The sequence below is a fragment of the Anthonomus grandis genome, chromosome 12 (assembly GCF_022605725.1).
Source record: "Anthonomus grandis grandis chromosome 12, icAntGran1.3, whole genome shotgun sequence".
Lineage (NCBI taxonomy): Eukaryota > Metazoa > Arthropoda > Insecta > Coleoptera > Curculionidae > Anthonomus > Anthonomus grandis.
Window position 1 is genome coordinate 3,502,462 of NC_065557.1, and position 13,772 is coordinate 3,516,233.

Sequence of the window (13,772 nt, forward strand, 5' to 3'; positions counted from 1 at the left end):
AGCATGTTAATATTTTGCTTGATCGTAAAAAAAAGGAATCTCATTATCCAGGAACAATGCATACTTAACCAGAATTCAAAGGTCATCGAAATTATGCTGGATACTTGCAGGACTATGGCAAAGCAAGGGATAGCTTTCCGCGGACATGATAATGAAAGTGGAAACTTTGTACAAATCATTAAACTTATATCTCGCCATAATCCAGTACTTAAAAAGTGGTTAGATGAGTCAAAATTGCGGCCATATCATACAAGCTACGTAAGTGCAACATCGCAAAATGAATTTATAGGGCTGTTAGGAAAGAAAATTCAAAAACAAATTGTACAGGAAGTTAATAGTGCCCCATTTTTTACTGTTATGGCACATCACACTCCAGACTCATCTAATAAAGATATATTATCTGTAGTCATAAGGTACGTTGACAATAATGGTAGCCCTCAAGAGCGTTTGCTGTCGATTCTAGAAGCAAAAGATAAAAGTGGTGATATTTTCAGGTGCTTGACAAATTGTAGTATAGATGTATCAAAATTATCTTTTCAATCCTATGATTTTGCATCTTCGATGTCAGGTAAATTTAAAGGCACTCAGCAGAAACTATCTGATTTAATTGGCTACAATATACCGTATATTCCTTGTCAAGCCCATCGTACCAATACCGCTCTTGGACACTGTGTTGAAGCTAGTTCCATTATCGCTGAAACTTTTAACGTTTTACAAGAATTGTATGTTTTTTTCTCTTCTAGTACCAAGCGATTCCAGCGTCTTAAAGAAGGGCTAGATCAAATTGAAAACTCACTTCTACTAAAAAATTTGTCAAAAACCCGTTGGACAGCTAGAGCGGAAAGCATCAAAGCTGTAATTATCTCACTTGAGTCGATTATTAACGTGCTGCAAATTATTAGTATTGACATAACTTTGGATGCTAAAAGTAGGGCAACTGCAATAGGCTTATATAAGCGATTACTCTCTTTTGATTTTATTCTCACTTTATATTTCTTAAAAATAATATTTTACAAAATGAAAATTGTAACGGTAACTTTAGAAAAAGATGACTTAAATATTTTGGATGTAGTGGAAACAGTTTCCTCAACTACAGCTCTGCTTAGAAAAATACGAAATGATAATATGGAAATCGACAACCTTATTGAAAGTTCAAAAGTGTTTTCTGAAAAATTAGGTGTATCGTCGTTAGAAGATTTCAATCGTCACCATCGACGGCGATTGAAACCAAAAAAAATTGATGATAATATGGACACCGAATGCATTTTTACTTTAAACAGTTTTTTTAGAAAAGAATTTAATTTAGTCTTGGATACCTTAATCAACTTTCTTCAAAATAATTTGGCAACCGTTCTGAAAAATATTGAAGGGTTTTTTAAATTGTTTTCTTTTCCACTTTCAACAAATAATATTAAAATGTGTAATGTATTGCTAGTTCTTAATCTATTTCCTCCACAACACAGGCCCGATGAATTTGCCTTGTTATCCGAGTTGGAAGTGTTGCTTGACCTATGCATTAAAAACGAGGTAGATACTATGCAAAAAGTAATGGAAATAGCTGAAAAATATAAACCTGCTTTGAAAGTTGCATACCGTTTATGTCAACTAATTTTCACAGCTGGATATTCAGTGGCCACTAATGAACGAAAATTTAGTCTCTTAAAACACATTAAAAGTGTTGGTCGTTCAACTATGGGTAACGAGCGTCTTGACTACTTAATGAATTTGTCTAGTGAGAAAGACATTTGTGAGCTAATTAATATTAAAGATCTTGTTGTGCAATGGAGCAAATTAAAAAACAGAAAATTAAAAAAAATTAAATCAGAAATAGATAATTTTAGTTTTATTTACATGTAGGGTACCTACTTTTTAATTAATTTTTAGTTATATACCTTGATTATCATTAAATAATTATTTATTCACATATTACATCACATATGTATAATTTTTATTTGAGTATTAAAAATTTCCTAATAGAAATAAAGTATCTGCATTAAAAAAAGGATGTTTTTTTAATTTAGTTGGGTTTTTTAACTTAACTGCCCCCCCCCCCCCCAATCACAAGTGCTTAGAGACGCCCCTAGTAGTAAAGATCTTGAACCGGAAGTTGTGGTAGCGATACATTCGCCATGAAATCAATGCAAATACCTAAGGTCTGCTCATCTTCAGTACAGCGCTTTTTTACCGAATCTAGAGCAGTATAAAACTTCTTGCTTCGTCTCTTGTGGACCATAAGCTCAGCAACTGCTACTCTTTTTGCATTATCGTTAAGACAGTCACTCTTTATTTTAGCATTAAGTTCCTCGCAGGTACTGCAAGTGTCTTTTGCTGGTCTACCAAATTTTAAGTTATAATTTTCTTTAAAATAGGACCAAAAAAATCTGTAAGAAATTTTATCAGTCGGGTGTTTTTCTCTAAACATCTCAAACATTGTCTTTACTGATTAATAATTTGCAATCTAGATAACGAATTTCCTGGCTCGTATAATGCGATATTTTTACCGGATAGGATTCAATGTGGTTCCGGATATTTGCAATAACAGATCCTTTTATTGTATTTCCACTTACATTTTGACCGCGCATGATTTTTTAGGAGAAAAACAATACGTTCGCATCGCTTCTTAGAGATTCCATAAATTGATAGAAATGCTCTTTTACAAGTCTGTATTCTACTTGAACAATTAAGAATAAAATATTTGACACTTAAAGACTTTGGTTTACTATTAGAAGCGTCTATGCTACCCCTTTTTAAGCCCTCTAGGCTTTTTAAAAAAACCCCAGAGTTACCATAAATCACCCGCAACCTCTTTGGCAGGAATGCATTTTCCAGAATAATTTACATGTTGGACGCCTTGCAGACGCCTTTGCCCTTTAAATATAATTTCTTTTATATTTCTTAGTGTTCACAAAACCTTTTTTTCGTTTTTTTTTTGGGATATCTTCAGATTCTGAACTAGAACTTATTTTTTCTATTCAACTTAAATAAAATGAAATAAGCACGTGTTGTTTCCTTGTTTCTATGAAATTCTAAACAGAACTAAACGACTGCGTTGTTTATTACTCAGCCAGCAAAAACCAAAATAGATCAGAGCGGAACATTAAAATAGGTCCCCGAATCTCTATTGCATTTTAGTGATTATATTATCTGGTCTTTTGTATTGGTGTACGAAACTGCACGAGAACCGAAGTCAATAGTTAACCGCAGAAAGGTTACTTCTCCAGGACATATCCCCTTTCTGCGGTTAGCGAGAATTATAATGCTATCGAGTAAATGGTGTGACAATGTCGTATGTGCCGTTTATGCAGTAAACGACGTATTTAAGGTAATGATATCTAAATATATGAAAATATGAATTTCCTAAGAAATTGGAGATGTCCCCTTTCTGCAGTTGTTCAATTTTTTGTATCATATTAATTTGTCTATAATTTTGGTTAATATAATTTATAATAGAATTATTTCTTTCCTCGTAAATGTCAAACAATAAGAATTCACCGTCTACCCAGATCTTCAATATTTAATTTTTTTAAAGTTTAGAGCCCGATATTTCCAAGACAGTTTAATTGAAAGTAGTTAAACCATACATATATATTTGAAATCAGCTTGCCATTACATTAACTAATTTCAAATCAATTTTCCAGATAGAATTATATTTATAGTTATTTAAGCATTTAATGTACTATGAAACTATTACTTTTATACTGTACCAGCTAGTAAGTAAGTCATTATTGAATTTGTTGTCTGATATATTTCAGTAATTGTCTTATTATTAGAATTTTGAATGTATCCTCCAAATATTTGGTAACAGCATTTTTCACACAAAAAACAATCCAATATTACAGTTTAAAATAGCAAACAAACCCAGTTTATAAAACACTTATTAACAAAAAGAAAAAGAAACACCACTCACCTGATTAAACAGATGCCCCTCAGGTCTCCTCACCAAACCAGACAGAGAACACCTCACCACCACATGACAATCGTCCAAAACAGTATTAAAAAACCTCCTGGTGGGCAATAGGGCTTCCAAGTCGATCAGTAACTCCAGAAACCTCTCGCTGTAATGCACTTTATCCTGTGGACAAATCCCTTCTGCCCCAATGCTCTCCAGCACCCCCAAAAACTTTAGCATCAACCGGTGCAAGAAAGTTCTTTCCCACATCAGCTGCTCCGCCTGATCTGGTTTGTCTTTTCTTTGAATCGCTCGCCAGTATTTCTTCCATTTGGGATTGAGTTTGAACTCGTGCTCTCGTCTGATTGGCTGCAATGAGATCCACATGGAAAGGGACACCAATCTTTTAACTTGGTCCCGACATAGGGCTTCTTCCATGCTGTTAAAGCAGTGATTTAGGAAGATCAGGAGGGCGGTTTGTTCCCTTATGTTTACCAGAAGTTCATCTTCGAGGCAAAGCTCCAAGACTCTTTGGAAAAAGTCTGGAAAATAGTCGTTTTGCTTACGAAAAGCCTAAAATATAATTATTACTGAATGGTAAGCTGGTTTAGAAGAGATAATCGTTGCTTACCTGCCAAACTTGCACTCTTTCTCTAAACTTTTCGTTGACCATAGTAACTATTGAGAGAATATGAGCTATAGAGGCTCCAGGTTTGTAATTGGGCCACAAGAACTTTTCCAAGTACTGACTGAACTCGAGAACCATGATTCTTCTAATAGAAAAACTGAAAAATAAAGATTATTAAATATCCAATACCAAGTAAGTAAATGAATTTTTACTTGCTGCCCCGTATGTCCTGCATATAAATATCCTCGATAACCTCAGGATCGAACTCCACATGATTTTCTATTGAATGTGGGGCCCAGTATTTGTCTGCGAGCTAAAAAGTTTTATTAGTCCTAGGGTGCTAAAGGGGTTATTGGGGCTTACCTGTGTTATCCGGTCTTTTTGTATTTGCTGTACCGTTGGGGCGGCGATTATTTGGGCTGCCGCACTGGACATTTTGACTGGTTTTATCGTGTTTTAACAAGAAAAGTTATTAAATTGCATTCGTTATTAGTAAAACACAACAATAAACAATGTTTGGAATTTTTAGGTTATGTGACGCCGACAAAATTGACAAGAATGACAAGTTAAAGGCTAAAGTAGAAATGGGTCATTAAAGTTGCTCAATAGAGTTGTGTTTTGAGGAATTTTAATGATTTGGAGTGAGGAAAGTCCATATTTAAGAAAATTTAGTAAATGTTGCTTGGCAATAGTTGACATTGGTAAAGTAATTTAACTTTTAATTTAATTAATAGTAGTGCTGGGCGATGTTTATCGATGTTTTTAAAACAGTACTTTGAACATTCGGAGTCATTTTTCTCGGCTAATATAAGAGCTACGAACTTGCGGAAGATCTCGTTGCATTCGGAAGGACGAAACTAAGATATAACCGTTGGAATTTTCCCGATAGTGCCCCTTGAAACCGAGATATCGACCAAAGTTTTTCATTTTTCGGGTACACCACTCTCTATCGAATATTTTCAGCGCTGCGTCTCAATGAACAACTATCGATGATGCCGTTATAATAATTCGTGTAAAATTCACTTAATCTATATATTTCCGTTAATTTAGTTTTTGACATTTGACAGTTATGACATTTGACAGTAACGACCATTGACAAAAATCAATGTGAATAGATGAATCTCGATAGATTAACTCAAAAAGTGAAAACCATGACTCTTTTATGTTAAATGGTTTTTAATCTGCAGCCTCTAGCAGTCAAAAGGCCTAAAAACTTCAACTGAATAAAACTGCTTCATCAAAGTACGATTTATGAACCATCAAATTACTTGGAATTTCACGTAGAATCAAAAAATGCATTGATATATATTATCATCTACTTCCGGTAAAACTATAATAACTTAACTAATATTATTCGTATAATAACTATGCTCATTATATCAAAAGTAGTTGCAAAGTTCGTTATTTTGAACGGGACTTACATTGACAAGAATGACGGATAAATAAGAAAGTAGGGATGGGCAATTGAAGTTTGCATAATCTTCCATTGACGGCGCTGCATTCAACTTACTTGCTTAACGACCAGGAAAACGTTAAATAAAAAGACTCTGTTCGTGAAAAATTCTATATTTCAATTAAATAATAAAAGTCTATTACACATATAATACTTTCTAGTAGTTTCTAACCCTTATAATGACAGAATAAATACTAAATTTCCTTATGAGAACGCGCTGGTTTAGTTTGAAAATTTCAATTTTTGGCAGTGCTTTAGTACAGAACAGAAGCGAAATTAAGGTTAGAATACCTCAAACTTTTGAGAAACTATATTAAATGTACATAAGTCTTAACTAAAAAAAAAAGAAACAATCACAGACAACTATATTTTCTTTAGGTTCCATATTTAGTAGAGTATTCTTGTCTAACTTGAAAACCTTTTATTGAATCCGCTTCAAGACTCAATGTTCACTCAATCACCCTTTCATACATTTTAATTTTTTTTAAAAATCCTAATTAAATGTTAGTAAAAAAAAATCTATCAGTTCCTTCCCTGGGTTTGTCTCAGCTAGCCCGGTCCTAGCCCTCATTTATCACGTTCTTCTCCATCAGAATGATTAAACTAAAATTCTCTTATGATTTATTCGAAAAAGTCTTGTTGCGCCTTTTTACAAGACTCGCAACAGTTTTTAGTGTAGAACGGGTAACTGCACAGTCTGGCCTGCACCGCCAATCGACATTTCGATATCTTATCGACACAGGAACCTGTAACAGAAATAAAAAATGACAGTTGACAAGCTGATAAACTCACATACCCATTCCGGTGTTGCCTTAAGCTTGGATCAGGATTTTAAGTGAATTTACTTACGGTCAACAGGTTCATCCTGGGCCAGTTTATAGCTGTAGCTGTCCTTCGCGTTCGACTCCCTACTAAAAGTCTCGCATGCGCACGACCGTTTTCCCACGGGAATTTTATCCTCGGGGCAACGGTTCGACGGTCGTTTATCGATGTCCAGGCATTTTACTTCGCGCCTTTGCACGCCCTGCGGACAGTTGCCCTCGCACTGTTGCCAATCTCCAGTGAACCACTGGGACGGACAAGAACCTACAAATTTCAAGGTGTAACAGACGCGGCAACATCGCCGCCTAAAACGCACCTAAACAGGATTGTTCTTCGTAGGGTTTTAATGCAACTGGACACACCATTTCGTTGGTAACGTGAGCCACGCCCCTGATTTTCGCTATGCAGAGTACCTCCCTCCTCTGTCTCGCCGGACCGTTACATGAATCCGAGCACTCGCCCCAAGGACCTAAAAAATGTGAAAATATACAGGGTGGAGGTCGAGAATCGTGTGAGTACGCACCAGCGAACCATTGTCCGTCGCATTGTTTTTCGCTCGAGCATTCTCGGGTTACGTCGGGCTTGGACTCGGGACTGCAATAGTCCAGGTCGCAGAGCGCATAACGAGTTTGATTTCCTGTTCCTAGAATTTTAATGGGAGTAATTATGCTGTCAGTTGTCAATTTTTTGATGTATTGGTGTCTCGCAACAGTAAATGTTTCTGTTAACCCGTAAAATTGGCACATTATTTTGACAAGAATGACTACTAGATTAACCACACTGGGGATGGGAGTAAACTTCGATAATTAAGTGATATAACCTAACATAACCTTAATTTTATACTAATCCTTGACAAGAGTGACATAGACAAGAATGACAACTGACAAAGGAAATAAATGATACATATGGTTCTAGAATAGCAGAGAATATCATGGGAGTAATTTTGGTGTCAGTTGTGACTTTGCATGTATAAATATCTCAGCTCAGCAAATGCTTCTGTCAACTGTCAACCATTACTTAACATTGACTTTGACAGGAATGACATTATGACTACCAAACTAGAGATCTAGAGATGGGCGAAGAAAGTAAATAGCGACAGCTCAAAGACAGTTTACAAAAATTTTATTATTTAGAATTTAAAACGTAAGTACGGAGTAATTCTCAAATATCTCAGGACAGTAAATACTTCTGTCAATTGTCAACCTAACAAAATTAAAATTAACAAGATTGACATTAAAACCACTGACCTAGGGATGGGCGAGAGAAGTCAATATTGACAATTCAATTAAATTTTTAAAAAATTGTATTATATGAAATTTAAAACTTATGCAGATAGCAATTCTGCCATCAGTTGTCAATCTTGTGATGTCTAACTATCTGGCGACAATAAATATTTTTGTCAACCCTTATAAATTGACTCATAATTTTGACAACAATGACAAGTAGACATGTCGAACGAGGGATGGGAGCGAATATCGATAGTCTAATGGCAGTCGGTCAAAATGGACTTTAACACGAATGCACATCGTTTTACGCACAGTCTATGATACAGGTCTCGGCCCAGTAAATGCTTCAATCAACCATTACTTAACCTTGACATTGACAAGAATGACATAACTAATAAACTAGAGATCTACGAAGGAAGTAAATATCGACAAGTCAATGACAGTTTATGGTATGAAATCTAAAACGTATATAGGGAGTAATTCCGTTGTCATTTGAAAATTTGTTGATGTATAAGTGTCTCGTGACAGTAACTAGTTCTGTCAATTTTTAAAATTGACACAGGATTTTGACAACAATGACAAGTAGATATAACGAACAAGGCATAGGTGATGGGAATAATTATCGATAGATCAACGGCAGCTTTCGTTTTATATTAGGCGTCCTTGATAAGATATAAACAAAAATGACATGATAACTAACAAAGAGGTGGGTGAGAGAAGAGAATATTGACAATTTAATGACATTTAATAAAAATTGTCTTATGTCAAATTTAAAACGTGAGCAGAGAATAATTCTGCTATCGGTTGTCAATTTTGTGATGCATATTAAGTGTCTCGCAATTGTCAAAATTGACACATGATTTTAATAAGAATGGCTGGCAAGTAGATATAACGAACTAAGAGGTAAATATTGATAATTTAATGGCAGTTTTATTTATCGATAAATAAATGATACTTTATCGATAGTTCAATAGCAGTTAGTCCTTGACAAGATTGACATTAATACGAATGACTTTCCATGAATTTTTAAGCTATACGTCAGAAATAGATATCAGTGTATGCACAATTTATTCCAAGATTAGACAATAGTCTCATCAGAGTACTTTTGCTGTCAGTTGTCATTCTCAAGATAGTAAATGCCTCTGTCAACTGTCAACCATTATAATTAGCAAATTAGGGATGGGCGAGAGAAGTCAATAATTCTGCTGTCAGTTGTCAAATTTGAAACTATAAACGTTTCACGACAGTAAATGTCTCTCTCAATTTCGGTAATGTTTAAGCAATGTTGCCGCATGCAAAAAAATTCGACGTTAAAAAAGAAATCTACTAACCGCATTGTACCGAACAGTGCGACCATTCGCTGACCAACCAAGAGGGCGCCACATGACTGGACCGCGACGCGATATTAATTCTAGATTGCGCGGGGTCCGGGCATGCGCCCTGGCTACAATGCTCCGCATGCGCGGGCCGATTCTCAGGATGACACCGTCCCGAGGGACAAATTACCGAGCGGGTCCGATGGCCCGTTCCGCAAGACACTGAACACTATTAAAAAAAAAAAAAACAGTTGAAATTCCCGCCTTTATTTAATTGAAAAGTCTTACCGGAGACCACGGACCCACGTTCCATTCCCGTTCGACCTGAGGCAGCTCGTTATCCTTGAAACTGTCGCACTCCCTCTCCTGACACGCCCTGGATTGAGGACTGGGCTTGTCTGGGCCGCACTGGGTCTCACTGACCACCACCAGTTTACCATCCGACTCTTTCCTGCAGAGGACGATGAATTGTTGGACACCCTCGCCGCAGGAGACCGAGCATTGACCCCATGCTCCACCCCATTGGGCGGTGTTGGGGCAAGGGTCCAGGTTACAAGGGATGGGGGTGAGGGCGGGGGGATCCAGGTGGGCGCATCTCTTCTCGTTTATGGGGATTTGGTGGGTGGGGGTCACTGTTCTGTAGCATGTGCGCAAGTACGTTTGAGTGCCTGAAAGTTAGTAATACTTGAAGGAAATACGACAACGTTTTCTAGGAGTAATAATTTTTTTTAAATTAAAATCTTCCTGTGATAAGAATTAAAAAGGTTATGGAGTGACCAAATATATAACATACGAAAATTACTCTTGTGAAAGAAGGAATAGAAAAAGACACTACATAACGAGGAATGCAAGATACATAAAATCAGACCTTAAAAGTTCACAAAGATATTGGGTAGACCTTGGGAACCTTAGTGATCAAGCTGTGGCTCTCAGAAAAAGATAGATGCTTTATTCCTTCCTGTTTGTATCACACAGTTCTATAGAATTTATGTATCGTTCATTGAATTGTTAATGCATTACTAAAATTTATCATTTAAACAAAAAGAAAGAAGACTACTTAAGCAGGAGAAGAGAGTTTGCGGATGTTTGACAAACCATAAAGTCTAGGAACTCATGAATTGTTCAGAGTATGTTTCTATTTACCCCAGTATTTTTCAGTAACATAATTACATTTTTTACTTTTATAACATGAATTGGGAGAACCTATTTATTACCTCCCCCGCAAGTTTTGGTACATGGAGTCAACCCGGTGACTTTCCAATGGAAGTTTCGTCTGCGCAGACGCGTCCTGCGCTGTCCCGGATGCAGGACCACCGGCTTGGGGTCATCCCTCTGGTGGCTAAAAGTCGCATTATCACCATACGGCTCTAATATCCTTGTGTCAAACGTCACGGGGTCTAAGGGTCGTTTTAACAGGGGCGGTGCAGCCACGGGACTGGCCTCGTCCACCGGCAAAGAGTATCGATATTTGATCCCTGGATTGGCCTGGTAGCTGGCCACCTAAAAAAAAATTTTTAATTGATTGTTGCTTCATTGATGCAACCTAAGTTGCGTGTTACCATGATATCGAGCGGTGTTGCCAAAGGTCCGGGTGCGGCAATGGTCTCTAGCGAGTTGGCGTCTTGTTTTACGTAAGTGATTTTGGTGCCTATGGTATCAATGCTTCTGCTGGGTCCCAAATTCCAGTCTCCGTTGAGGACGTAGGTGCCATTTTCGCTGATTTTTAAGGCTAAAAGTGAATGGTTACGCCTATGATGAGTCTAAGAGTAACCTACCCATTGAGACCCCAGGAGGTCTCGCGGGTAATGAATAGAGCAATTTAGTTAATAATGTCGATTATTTCGCGCGGATAATTGCGTGTTTGGACAAGAAAATACCGGGAAATTTGCATTTGCTGTTATTAAAGAAAACCACTTTGCTTGCGTTGTTATGTGTGGTACCATTATGTAACTTTTAATTAGAATAAAAATGATATATGGTTGGATGGTTATTAATTATTGGTCAAAAAAACGATTGTAATTGCTTGTGTGTTAATTTGAATGAATGTATGCTATAAATTGCTATAATCTTCTTTTAAAGGGTTCATTGCGTGTAATTTTTTTTTTAATTAATGGGGTTTTAGGAATGGTCTTTTTGCTGTAAACTATGAAATGATAAGTGTCTCGGGAATAACGAAAATTGAGTTATTTCAATTGAAATATCCTATACGTTAATGCGTTTTTGAATTCTACGTGAAATTTCAACATATTTAAAGGAGTCACATGCCATTTAATTAAACAGTTTTTTGTAAGTAAATAGAATCGTATGTTATATATGTATATTCTCATAATTTTCTTAAAAAGCATTTATCTCTCAGGCAATTATTTTCTAGAAAAAAAAAGGTTTTTCATTAACCCTACCTTTACCCCCCCACCCACCCCACACAACTTACCAATAAGAGATTGTTTTCAAAAATCATTGTTTTCCAAAATAATACGCATGAATAACAGGTGGTTTTGTCGTTAATATCTAAACACAGTTTGTTTATTTAAATTTGATACAATTATACATATGTATATTAATAAATATTTAATACAAAACAGTGCTATTAGATTGGACATTATGGACGAAAAACTGTGATTTTTCAAAGGAATTTCTTACTGGGAAAATATTTGGGGTGGGTGGGGGGGGTAAGGGTTGTTCTGATAAAAAACAATGTTTTTGCACAAAATATTTATTCAATATTTAATTTAATAACACTGTTTATTTAAATTTTATATAATTTTATATATAAATATTTAGTATAAAAACAGCGTCATTAGATTAGGTAATATGGACGAACAACGGTGATTTTTCAGGGAAATTTCATCAAATATTTCAGCTAGGTGTAGTAAACGAGTGTAAAAACTAGATATTTAAATCCCGTATTAATTTTTTTAAATGTCGCAATTTTCTCCCTTTGTAAATAGAATTGTATATGATATACGTATATTCTACACTGTTTCATATCAAAAAAAACTTAAATAATATTGTCCAATTAAACAATATCAAAATAGAAAAAGAGTCAAGCCTATAACTTTAACGGCCTTGGCTTCATTGGATCATATAGGCAAGAAACTCATGACCTAACAAAGTTACAGGCTTGACCCATTATTTATTTAAATATTCATTGAATAAAAAAATGAAAAAAATGCTGAAATAGTTCAATAAATTTAATTAGATATAAAGAGTTTGTATACAATTTTTTTTTGGTTCTTGAGTTATGGGCCTCTTTGACAAATCATGGATAAAATTTATAAGGCCATTTTAGTTCAGATATTATACGTTATGGTAATTATTCCAGAAAAACACAATTTTCAGAAGATCCAGATAGTAATTTAAAACCGATCCATGATTTAGAAAGCACATATAATTTTTTCCTATTAGAATATTAAAATTATAAGTAAAAAATCGTCAATTTTTTATGTTTTTTAAAACAACGTCCAATAATTTTTATCTTTTCTTCACGTAGTTAGAGTACTAGAAAAATGTTTAATTTTTTCAAGGCATTTAATGGGACTAACTTGTCTATAGATCATAAATTATAATTCCTTACTTTTTTCTCATTTGCAATAAGAAAGAGTTATGGTACTCATTAAATTATTTGCCACATTTACAAAATAATCATTAAGGTTCTCAGATGAAATGGAGATAGTATTCGACAAAGAAGGCTTATTTCTCAAAGCATTAACAAACGACCATGTTTCCTTAGCCACATTTTTAGATTTAGCCAGTCGCCTATTATAGTAAATATCCTTGGCGGCTTTTAAAGTTCTCTGATAAATCTTTTTGTAAAGTCTTACGTATTCATGAAAAAAAGCGCTGTCTGAAAATTTCTTAAGATGAGATAATAAGCGCATGTTCTTAGCAGATGTACGCAAGCCTTGGGTAGATCAGGGGTTATGTTGCTTCTTTTTAAGAGGTCTCAAAGGAAAGGATTTGTGAGAAAGACTAGATAGCGTGTTTACAAATCTAGAGAATTCTGAATCAACGTCGTCAGAGAGAATATTCCAGTCAGTTGATTGACAAAGGTGCCTAAAATGTAAAAAATTTGTATCCGAGAAAATACGGCCTAATTTGCGTGGAAAATTTTTACTTTTAGATTTAGTTATGGAAAACTTTGTTAACATTGCTTCATGGTCTGAGAAACCTGGGCTTAAGACAGTACAATCGACGAAATCTGGCTCAAAGGAAGATACGACATAATCTATCGTACTAACGCTGGTTTTAGTTATTCTGGTAGATGATTTAATGTGCATGATTAAGCCAAAAGAGTCGAAAATGGACTGGAGAGATTCTTGAGCACAACACACAGTGGAAAAATCAATGTTTAGGTCGCCACATAAAATGAGTTTGCTTTTTAACGGCAGAGACTCAAGCAAGCTTAGTAATTTTTGGAAAAAAACATTTACGTCAGCAT

The 13,772-nt window shown here is 35.4% G+C and overlaps 2 protein-coding genes across 2 annotated transcripts in view; both read right to left on the bottom strand.

The window, feature by feature from the left end:
- Positions 1-5,065, bottom strand: part of LOC126743194 (RNA helicase aquarius) — a 105,471-nt gene extending 100,406 nt beyond the window's left edge. The window contains exons 1-4 of the mRNA XM_050450175.1: positions 4,881-5,065; positions 4,730-4,830; positions 4,521-4,674; positions 3,908-4,462 (exon numbers count right to left, since the gene is read on the bottom strand). Of these exons, the coding sequence (XP_050306132.1) occupies positions 3,908-4,462; positions 4,521-4,674; positions 4,730-4,830; positions 4,881-4,952 (882 nt within the window). The 5' untranslated portion in view covers positions 4,953-5,065. The remainder of the gene's footprint in view (positions 1-3,907; positions 4,463-4,520; positions 4,675-4,729; positions 4,831-4,880) is intronic.
- A 1,002-nt stretch (positions 5,066-6,067) lies between these two features.
- LOC126743195 (thrombospondin type-1 domain-containing protein 4-like) overlaps positions 6,068-13,772 on the bottom strand; it is a 141,498-nt gene continuing 133,793 nt past the window's right edge. Inside the window, exons 8-15 of the mRNA XM_050450177.1 lie at positions 10,894-11,063; positions 10,549-10,834; positions 9,623-10,002; positions 9,350-9,563; positions 7,316-7,435; positions 7,109-7,261; positions 6,820-7,056; positions 6,068-6,716 (exon numbers count right to left, since the gene is read on the bottom strand). Of these exons, the coding sequence (XP_050306134.1) occupies positions 6,592-6,716; positions 6,820-7,056; positions 7,109-7,261; positions 7,316-7,435; positions 9,350-9,563; positions 9,623-10,002; positions 10,549-10,834; positions 10,894-11,063 (1,685 nt within the window). The 3' untranslated portion in view covers positions 6,068-6,591. The remainder of the gene's footprint in view (positions 6,717-6,819; positions 7,057-7,108; positions 7,262-7,315; positions 7,436-9,349; positions 9,564-9,622; positions 10,003-10,548; positions 10,835-10,893; positions 11,064-13,772) is intronic.